An 11,087-nucleotide genomic window follows, 5' to 3' on the forward strand; every position below is an offset into this window, starting at 1 on the left:
TTTTTTTTCCCAATTTCCCACTAGGAGCAGTTACCCATGACCCCCCTCAGGATCCCGTTCCTGTCAGTTCAGTCTCTCTTATCCCACCACCACCGCCTCCGAAAAATGTGGCCCGAATGTTGGCACTAGCATTAGCTGAGTCTGCACAGCAAGCCTCAACGCAGACACTGAAGAGACCAGGGCCTTCCCAGGCTGGGTGCACTAGTTATGGAGACATGGCAGTCGCTACATCTGAAGAGAAACTGCCTAGTTCCTACTCTAGCGTTACTCTAGATAAAACCTATTTCCAAACGGACCGACCAGCAGAGCAGTTCCACCTGCAGATCAATGGACTTGGAAATTGTGACCAGCCTCTCCCAGAGACAGCAGCTATGGGAGGTCCCACCCACCCCAACACAACTGACTCTGGGGAGCAACTCCACCAAGTAGACTTAATAGGGAATTCGCTACATCGAAACCATTTATCTGGGGATCCAGAAAAGGCTAGAAGCACTTCAGCTCCCTTAGCAGACTCAGAGAAGTCTGACGGTCATGGAAGTTTCCCTGAAGACCACGCTGGGAAGACCAGCGTGTCCACTGTCTCCTTTGTGGGGCAGGGCCAGTCTCCACTTCATTTCTCCAGTGGAGACCAGCCCCTCTCTTATCTTGGTACCAGTATGGATAAACCCCACCATTCCTCAGAACTTACAGAAAAATCTCCCATGCCTTCTACTTTGCCTAGGGACAAAGCCCACCCTCTTTCTGGGTCCCCTGAAGAGAATACCAGCACAGCCACCATGGCATATATGATGACAACTCCACCAAGAGCCGAAACGAGCACCAGAGAGGCCAGCAGGGCCATGGCTGAACAGCCCACTGCTGCTGATTTTGTGGCTGCCACCCTTCAGCGAGCGCACAGAACTAACCGGCCCCTCCCCCCACCTCCTTCCCAGAGGCCTACAGAGCAGCCACCAGGTGTGGGGCAGGTACAAGAAGCACCAAGTATAGGAGTGAATAATTCCCACAAGGTAAGACCGAGAGGAAGTCGGTGACGTACTATATTATTCCCAAAGGTATTTTTGGTAGGATCTTTTAGTCAGATACGTTTCAGTCAGGTAGCAGGTTTCCATGAAATAGCTGCCATTTGAAGCTGAAGATCTTTGCCTGGCTATTGGCCTTGTGGTAAAGACATAGCAGCCCTGGGGACTGCAGCTTAACCGTGCTTGCTGCTTTTCCTTCCGGAAGCACTGACAGGTCAGACCAAAGGGAACCCAGGGCTGCAGTAGTCAGTTTCCTTACCCGGTCCCTCACTGGTCACATGACAGGGTGAGTCATGTGACCACCCCAGTGCAGACCCTTGATGTCTGTGTATTAAAAGTACTTCATTCTCCAGGGCTTTCAGAAGTATAAGGAGTGAGGATATCTTGGAGTTTTTGTTATTTTTGTTTTTCTGCTGTAACCAGCTGTGTTGCATAGTTAGAATGCCTGCTTTGGGAGGGAATGTTAGGTACAGAATGCCACAGTGTTTTCCTAATTCCTCCTTAAATAGATAAAAGCACCACAGGTTTTGTGCTAACCTTAACCAAAAGGAGCTAAATTCTTCCTAAAGGGCGTGGTACTTACTTCTCAGGGACAGTGTATTTAATCGGTGGGCCCACGAGCAGGATGGACAGAATGCAGAGGCAGGAGACCCCGACTTGCTGCCACTGCAGACAAGCCACTGTGAAACTCCTCCCTGTGTTTGAAGGTTTAAAACTGCCTGCCGTGCGGAACCACATCACCCTGAAACTCCTGCCAGCTGATAAAATCAGTGGCTTTCATTAAATAAAATCTTCTCGGTACTGACACCAATAGGCAGGATATTGACTTTTAGGCCCAGCGCGGTTTTCGGCTAATCCTGTAACTGGTTCTGCATGTTAAGATGCCATTGTAGGCAGCCTCTCCTCACATTTAAACCCTAGCACGAGATAGCAAACACTGCACACGACTCCACAGGTAATGGCGGACCTTTAGCCACACAGATACTCTTTTTCCGGCCACGGATCAGGTTCAGTGTAACCGCAGAGCTCGGGCAAAGTTCAGGCTGTCACCCAAATAGCCAGGGTTTGCCCTTTATGAAAGCATTGGCACTGGGCTCCGAGGGGTGGGTGTTAAGCAGCAGACTGTTAACACCGCTGTCTTTCAGCAGGTCCAGGGAGCAGCTCCAGCTCCAGAGAGGCCACCTGAGCCGCGAGCCATGGCTGATCCTGCACCCATCTTTGTCAGTGATGGCAGTGCTGCTGCCCAGTGTCCCATGGCCATCTCTGCTGCCCAGCCGGGACTGCCTGAGAAGGTTCGGGAAAGCAGCAGGGCCCCGCCACTCCACCTGCGTGCTGAGACATTTCCTGGCCATTCCTGTGGCTTTGCTGCCCCCGTCCCTCCAACACGGACAGTGGAAAGCAAGATGGCTGCCGCCATGCACTCCAGTGCGGCAGAAGCCAACAACAGTTCAAATTACCACTCCTTTGTCCCTTCGTCAGCCTCCGCGGATGATGTGTTGCCTTTGCCACCCCCCATCGCGCAGCCTAAGCATGCTTCTCAGAAGATAGCCTACTCCTCCTTTGCTAGGCCTGATGTCACCACAGAGCCCTTTGGTCCAGAAAACTGTTTGCATTTCAATATGACTCCAAACTGCCAGTTTCGCCCCCAGAGTGTACCTCCACACCACAACAAGTTGGAGCCACACCAGGTGTATGGCACCCGATCAGAGCCACCGGCATCCATGGGTCCTCGCTATAACACCTACGTGGCACCGGGGAGAAGCATGTCTGGACACCACTCCAAGCCGTGTAGCCGGGTGGAGTATGTCTCTTCTCTGGGCTCCTCAGTTAGGAATCCTTGTTGCCCTGAAGACATTCTACCTTACCCTACCATCCGGAGAGTACAATCCCTCCACGCGCCCCCGCCTTCCATGATCCGCTCTGTTCCCATTTCACGGACAGAAGTTCCCCCAGATGATGAACCAGCCTACTGCCCACGGCCAGTCTACCAGTATAAGCCATACCAGTCCTCCCAGGCCCGCTCAGATTATCACGTAACACAGCTTCAGCCTTACTTTGAGAATGGACGGGTCCACTATCGGTATAGTCCGTACTCCAGCTCCTCGAGCTCCTATTACAGTCCTGATGGGGCCTTGTGTGACGTCGATGCCTACGGCACGGTCCAACTGAGGCCCCTCCACCGCCTGTCCAATCGGGATTTTGCTTTCTACAATCCAAGGCTGCAAGGAAAGAACGCGTACAATTACGCCGCTTTGCCTCCACGCCCACGGGCCAGTGCAACTGGCTATTTCTCCAGCAATGACCATAACGTGGTCAATATGCCCCCCACTGCTGATGTAAAGCACACGTACACCTCGTGGGACCTTGAGGACATGGAAAAATACCGCATGCAGTCCATCCGCAGAGAGAGTCGAGCACGGCAGAAGGTGAAAGGGCCCATCATGTCTCAGTACGACAACATGGCACCGGCTGTGCAGGACGACTTGGGAGGGATCTACGTCATCCATCTACGCAGCAAATCAGATCCTGGGAAAACTGGACTTCTCTCTGTGGCAGAGGGGAAGGAGGGGCGGCACCCAGCCAAGGCCGTCAGCCCCGAGGGGGATGAGCGTTTCTACAGGAAGCACCCAGAGTCCGAATTTGACAGAGCCCACCATCATGGAGGGTATGGCAGCCAACAGGTAGAAAAGCCATCCCTCCCACAGAAGCAGAGCAGCCTTAGGAACAGAAAGCTTCACGATATGGGTTGTAGCCTCCCAGAGCACAGGGCGCACCAGGAAGCAAGCCATAGGCAGTTATGTGAGTCAAAAAATGGACCACCATATCCCCAGGGAGCTGGCCAGTTAGATTATGGGTCCAAAGGGATGCCAGACGCCTCTGAGCCAAACAGTTACCATAACTCTGGGAAATATGTCACGTCAGGGCAGGAGTCTCTAAGACTGAACCACAAGGAAGTGAGGCTTTCCAAAGACGTGGACAGGCCTCGAGCCAGGCAGCCACCGGCCCCCGAGAAACACTCCAGAGACTGCTACAAGGAGGAGGAGCACTTCACTCAGTCTGTAGTCCCACCCCCCAAGCCAGAGAGGAGTCACAGCCTCAAACTCCACCATACCCAGAACCTGGAGAGGGACCCCAGCATGCTGTACCCGTATCAGACACACAGCAAGCGCCAGAGCAGTGTGACTGTCGTGTCCCAGTACGATAACCTGGAGGATTACCACTCCCTGCCCCAGCACCAGCGAGGAGGCTTTGGAGGGGGAGGCATGGGTGCCTATGTGCCCTCTGGCTTTGTCCATCCACAGAGCAGGACATACGCCACAGCGTTGGGTCAGGGGGCCTTCCTGCCTACAGAGCTGTCCTTGCCACATCCTGACACGCAGATCCATGCAGAATGAGCCCCGGGAGCAATAGAGTTGAAGCAGCCTCTGCTGGACAGTGGACTGTTCTATTTTTTTTTCAATAACCAAAAAGATTTAATGAAAAAAAAAAGCTACAAACCCCCTGGCCACACGAAAGAAGCATAATAAAAATAAATCACCACCTTCCCCTCCCACTCATTACTGCCTCATCCATCTATAGGCTGTGTTGTTTGTCCTTAAAGAGATCTGGATGGTTGTAAAGTGCTGTGCTGAAAGCCTAGTAAAGAAATCCACCACGCAGACCCTACTCGCTCTATAGGGCTGATCTGTGGGACCCTGAGAACCTGCCTTCCACCCACTGAGTTCAGCTCTGACCTTCCTTCTTAGTACTTGCAACCTGGCTCAGAGCCGTTTGCCTCTATTTCCTGGTGGGTTTCTGCATTTCCTGTTGTGTTCCCACTGCCCTGCACGGGGCCATGTAGCCTGCCCAGGTGGACTCTCCACTCTGTTCTGCTTTCATTATCTGTCCACAGTGGAGTCTAGTATTCCAAATTAGAGAGGACAAAAGCACCCCAATCCTTGAACTACACCACTTAGACTGCTAGCAGATTAAAAGGTAAAGGAATTAGGGTTTTCAACACTTAGTGCCACGTCACCATTAGTAGCAAGTCTGGCGTGAGCTTCATCCTTTGCTGGCAGTGAACTCTGCTAGTAACAGTATCACTAGTGCTTTCCCTGTGCTACCCACCCGCACGGCCCACAAGAAGACCCCGCACACTTTAGTGCCAGGAAAGTAGTCATCCTGTTGGTTCTAAATCCAAAATATTCACAGGAAGAAAGGACCAGCATGGTCTAACTGGATAAATAAAAATTCTTAGGGATTGTAAGTGTTATTATGTTTCTAACGTAGAGTACAGATTCCCTGGGAATTTGTAAAATCCCTACAAACTGTTAGGAAACCGCACATTGCTCATCGTCCCTGAGTGTACAGTCCCGTCTCATCCACTGGCATTCTGGGAGTCATGGTTTGACTCCCTCCGTTGTGTGGTCACAGGATCCCCGCCGCCGCATTTGTCACCAACACCAGCATTTCAGAATAGTTCTAACTCTCTAGACATGTCAAACATGTGACTACCCAGGACTTTCTTTTGAAAGTTGCATTCCTTATTGGGCTTGGGTCAGGGGACCTCTCTGGCCCAGCTTCCCTCTGCTTTTCTTGTCCCATCCCACCCTAGAGAGCAGAGACGGGTAAGGCAGTCCCGTGTTTAGAATGAGTTAGATCGGCATGTCATTCCATAAGTCACGTTAATACTTGAGTTTTGTGTGTTTGTATCTTTTAAATACTCTGTAGGAAACATCATTCCATTTACTGGATGGCTGCTGCTCTGGCCTTTTAGGATGGGATTATCTTTTCTTTAGAGCCAAGGGAGAAGTCTGTAAGAGGCTAAAATCCTGCTGCTGTCACTGCTGTGAAATTGTGAAAGACTAGATTCATGGCAGTCTTTGTAATTAAACCACATAGCTGCATTTTTAAGGGTATCTATTTAGAAGTAAAGTTTTAAGAACACATTCCTATTTGGAGATAGTCTTCAAGGTTTGATTTCCACATTGACCAGCGGGGTACAGTGAAGTTCAAAGCAGATATCTGGAAACACCAATACATGCAAAGGCCTGTGGGAGCGTAGGCGTCTGCATTAAACGCACAGACCTGACTGTCAGAGTGTCCAGAACCTCGATGGGTGCTTCTGCCTGGCATGCAGAATGCAGGTGTGTGGAACGTTGGCAGACACTATTTTTTTTTAGCCCTGGTCATCTTTTTTGTCAAGGTGGCAACTCATTGCCTCTTGAAGACCATACCAGCCCGAAACACTGTCCTTAGCAGCGCAGCTCGGGGACAGAGGCCATCACCACAGGCAGTGAGACAAGGAGCTTCAGTGACTTCAGGCCTCACCTGAAGAGAAGTGCTACAAGGTCTAGGCCACTCTCCATATTTGTGAATTCGTTTGTCACAGATACTGTTTACTCCCGAAACTAAAGTCTCTTTTATAAATGCTAAGGTTGATCCCTTAGAACAATTTCTTTATCAATAACACCCTTTGGGTTTAGAAAGGCCAGAAGAATATTTTAAAGATAGAATGATAATTCAGATTATTGGTGTAAGTATGAAAACGCACTTTAGACGAAGTCTAGAGTTTCCTACCGTACGCAGCACCAGCCTTAGCTTCGGATTCAGCTGTTCCAACAGCCGTGCCCACGCGCTTCTCTAACACCGTGGGGAGGCAGGAGTCGGATGGCAAATCACTGTGAGCCAGGTTACCTCAGTGTCGTCCGCCTCTGCGTGACTTCACAAACACAGGAACTGAATGTTATTTTCACGTGTTGGTGGGAGCAGCATGGTCACGGAAGTGGAGCTGCCTTACACATTAAACATAATCTCACCCCACTGGAAGTTTTGCAGCCACGTCTCCAGATCTTATCTCTTGGGCGAAGTTCCACATTTTTTTCTCTTTTTTTTTGGTTAGAAAGTAGTCGTTCCTAGATAGCAGTCTGGGAGCTCAGCTAAACGCTCCGGGGGCATCATGTTCTTACTAATAAATCTAATCTGAGCCTTATTTCTTACTGGATTCAGTTTCTTTTAAAACATACATCCACGTATTTTAAATGCTGTTTGGAGAAGTCCCTGGGACAGTCCCGAGGGCAGGGCCTGCACATTTCTTACAGCGGTAAAACAGTTTTTAAAATGTAGGGTCAGGTTTAAAAAACAAACCCCAAGACTCATCCTGTGCAGAGGAGGGACCTGGAAGGTGAACAGGTAGGAGAGCCGGCTGTAGGTTTGGAAGCAGCAGTGAATTCGAGAGAAGGATCCCGTAAAGTCCATTTCTCTGTTCCAGCCCTGTTGGTCACCCATTCAGTAAGTTGGCAAATTTGTCACCCGAGCAGAGAGTGCAAGAAAGTAATAGAGAAAGCTGAAGTGTGTCAGAAAGTTACTTCCAAATGGTTAGAGGCATGTGATCGTCAGTACCGTGTGTTATGGAAATGTCAAGAATGATGTATTTTAATGTGTGCAAGATAAAGTTGGTGTGCACAGAGGGTCTTTTCCTTATCTGATTGATTAGTACTGTTAATGTTCAGAGGTTTAAAAAAATGATTGTTTTTACAGTTTAGATTCTGAGATAGCAAAACCTGATTTTTCAACCATGACCTGCATGAGAGAAGCATCCTAGGAAGTCTTAGATCATACCTTTGAGTTCTTTAATTTATATAGTGTTTTTTTTATGTTTTAATATTTTTGTGAACTGGTGTAAAATTGTTAATGCATATATAAGCTTGTGTATTTTTGTAAATAGTTTTGTGATTTACTTCTTGCCCCCTGTGTAAATATTTACAGTCTCATTTCTTCCAAACTTATTTGAAACTGAGTTGTGGGTTTGGGGTTTTGTTTGTTTCCTTGTTTGTTTGGCTGGGGTGGGTGGGTGGGTGGGTGGGGGAAGAAGGGATTTTTGTACCTGACATGGAGATATCTTGTGGTTTAAAGCAAATGTCCCACTGAAAGCAATTCCAATATCAACAGAATTATTTCAGGTTAAAGCAGACTTTTCGTGTATGTGTTTCCTTTTTGACCTAGTATGGCTTAAGATGAAATACATGGGGTAGTATATTGGGGTGTTTGGACTAGATGTTCGTATCACACGGCCTGTTAGGTCAGACAGGTTATCAGCTGAGCCGCGGTGTGCTGTCTGGCTACGTTCCTCTCAGCTCACACACATCTATGAGTTCTGGAAAGGCTAAGCAGACAGCACCTTAGGGCTTCCCTAAGGGACCTACTGTCTTCTGCTGCCTGACACCCAGTATGTAGTCCTCAGGAAACTCAACCTGGCTTTGAAGAATCCTCCAAAAGGGTAGTTGGAATGAAAAACACATGCCTTCATATTCTTACAACACATCTCCGACATCCTGTGTTCAGAGTGAGAAACCAGAAAACAATCATCCTCTAGACTCAGTTCCCTGTGGCAAGCTGGCCAAGGCTCACCCAGTGCAAACAGGGCTTCAGAGAAGTGAGTCATGCAGCTAGCTGTCTGACAGGTCAGTGTGGTTCACTGTCAGCAAGATTTGGGGAAAAAGCCTTAATAACCAACTACCAAAGGCGAGTCTTCTCCTGTGGGCTGTAAGTTAAAAGTCATTCTTGAAAGCTTGTCGGAGCTCTGCCCCATTTTCCCCTGCACTGGGGAGTTTCCTACATGTTCTGGGTGCCCCTGACAATCCATCATTTATGCTGGGACACCACACTCCAAATGAAGCAAAAAGATAGCATCTCCAACAGACTACCCAGACCTGAGTAGTGTTTCCATGGAAACAGGTCAGAGGAGATGACAGGAAAGACAGGACATTCACACTGCATGTTCTCAGTGTCTGTCCCTCCAATTGTCTTATTACCAACTTTCCTTCGTGTTGATGAAAATACAGGACTTACCTCACCAAAGTGAGTATTGGTTGGGACATGATGGTCACTCGCAGTGTCAGTGTTTGAGGTTTTAGTCATTTGTGTTGCTCTAAAAAAGGTACAGTTTACTGCAGTGTTTACTCACTGCAGAGGAACCTAGGGTACGTGCAAACACCAAGATTATAAGACCCTTGGGCATACTTTCCATGTTGTGAGAACATGCTTCCTAAAAAGAATGAGACTTAATTTATTTTACATCTTTGTTTCATTTTTTTTTTTTTGGTTCTTTTTTTCGGAGCTGGGGACCGAACCCAGGGCCTTGCGCTTCCTAGGTAAGCGCTCTACCACTGAGCTAAATCCCCAGCCCCTGTTTCATATTTTCTATCCATGTGTGTCTGTGTGTATGTGTCTGTCTGTCTGTCTGTCTCTGTGTGTGTGTGTGCCTTTGTGTATGTGTCTGTCTGTCGCTATCTCTTTGTGTGTGTGTGTCAGTCTGTGTGTCTGTCACTATCTCTCTCTTTGTGTCTGTCTGTCTCTGTGTGTGTGTGTGTCTGTCTCTGTGTGTCTGTCTGTCTGTCTCTATCTGTGTGTATGTGTCTGCGTGTATGTGTCTGTCTGTGTGCGTCTGTCTGTCTGTCTCTATCTCTCTGTGTATGTGTGTGTGTGTGTGTGTGTACACCACAGCACATCACAGGTATAGGGGAAGTCATTTGCTCCCATCTTGGGAGTTCCGGGGATCAAACTCATCAGGCTTAACCTGCTGAGACATCTCGGCAGCCCTTTATTAAATATTCTAGACTCTTTCCAAAGCATATTTTAAACCACAGACTATGATGCCGGCTTGCTTCAAAACAAATTACTCCCCTATGGTGCAGTGGTGACTTTGGGAGCCCTCAAGACAGTTGGGATCTGAAATGTTCTTCTGATGTTTGTATCAGCCAAAGGCTTTGGTCACCAGCCGTGGCAACTCTTTATTGAGCGGTGGCAATGAGGTCTTGAAGAGGTGGGGGCAGATGGGAGGAGGTTTGGGAAGTGAGGGTGCCGTGTGGTTGGAGACACTGCATTTCCCGTGTCCATGAATAAAAAAGTTCCGGATAACGGCTAGAGGTGGCTGAGGGAACAGGCAAAACCCCTGATGTTCATGGGCTATACCGCCTGACTAAATTGTTGAGTTCTAGGTTCAGCGAGAGTGTCTCCAAGGTGGAGAGTGATCCAAGAAAACACCCAGCACTGACCTCTGGCGCGCGCGCACACACACACACACACACACACACGTTGTAGGCCACATTGACACTCACATTAAAGAACAAGGAATTCACAGGTTCTTTCAACTAATGTTTTGTATACATCAATTTAAAAAAAAGTTTCTCAGACATTCTCAAAATGTCTAATCCATAATAATCACCTAAAAAGCTAGAGTGACTAGCAGTTTAACACATAGGCCTGGCGTCAGCCTCAGTAAACTAGAGAGTTGGTGGCCTCTCGGGGGGTTCCGGTGTCAAGGCTGAGTGCTGGTTAAGGCAGCCTGGTTCACAGGTTTTCTCACCACAGGAACTAACTATCATTTCTTGGCTCACAACTTGGTTTCCCATTGCTTTAGGAATACTGAGTGCTAGAGTTTAGATCCGAGATGTTTTCTAAGGGCCACATGTACTTGGGCTCCAGCCTATTTCTTTATTCATCAGAGGTGGGACCTTTAAGAAGTGGGGCTTCATGGAAGGAAGTTCATTAGGATCGTTTTGAAAAGAGGGTATTTAGGACACCTGCTCTTCTTTTTGCTACCTGGCCACCGGGGAGCCTAACAGGCATCTTCTCCCACACAATTCATCATGGTGTACTATGGCACTGCAGTCCCGTGAGCAACGGCCAGTGTGGGCCATAGACTGACCTTCCTAAAGCTGTCAAGTCAGAGTGAGCCTTTCCTCAATATAATTGGATTAACTCAGGTGTCTTGTCACGGTAGTGGAAAGTTGACTATTAATTCCCCTTGAACCAGATTTCTTTATAATTTCTCTGACAGTGACCAGATTGTAAGTTCTCTCTAAAAAAAAAAAGTTAAAACAACACAAGACTGCTGACGGCTGTTGGTGCTCCCTCCTGTGTTTGCACAGTGATGTCTTTCTGGTGTGAGTCTTTAAATTGGCTAGGAAGTGTAAGTAGGACGTACTTGCTGTTTAGCCAGTCAAACTATTCCAAATAGTATGTGTGGAACACAGAAATAGCTCAAGCTAACTTGTGCTGATTTCTTCCAAAAGTTGCTTTTATAAG

General features: G+C 48.1%; 1 protein-coding gene across 12 annotated transcripts in view; it reads left to right on the forward strand.

Moving 5' to 3' along the window:
- Positions 1–7,969, forward strand: part of Arhgap32 (Rho GTPase activating protein 32) — a 260,593-nt gene extending 252,624 nt beyond the window's left edge. For 6 of the 12 annotated variants that reach the window (XM_017595999.3, XM_063265400.1, XM_017595997.3 and 3 more), the window contains 2 exons: positions 25–1,007; positions 2,165–4,564. In XM_017595999.3, the coding sequence (XP_017451488.1) occupies positions 25–1,007; positions 2,165–4,414 (3,233 nt within the window). In that variant the 3' untranslated portion in view covers positions 4,415–4,564. Of the gene's footprint in view, positions 1–24; positions 1,008–2,164 lie in introns of all 12 variants that reach the window. The other 6 variants (XM_063265405.1, XM_063265401.1, XM_063265404.1 and 3 more) reach the window with 2 other exon arrangements.
- Positions 7,970–11,087: the final 3,118 nt, after the last annotated feature.

This window comes from Rattus norvegicus, chromosome 8 (genome assembly GCF_036323735.1).
Source record: "Rattus norvegicus strain BN/NHsdMcwi chromosome 8, GRCr8, whole genome shotgun sequence".
In the NCBI taxonomy this organism is placed as follows: domain Eukaryota; kingdom Metazoa; phylum Chordata; class Mammalia; order Rodentia; family Muridae; genus Rattus; species Rattus norvegicus.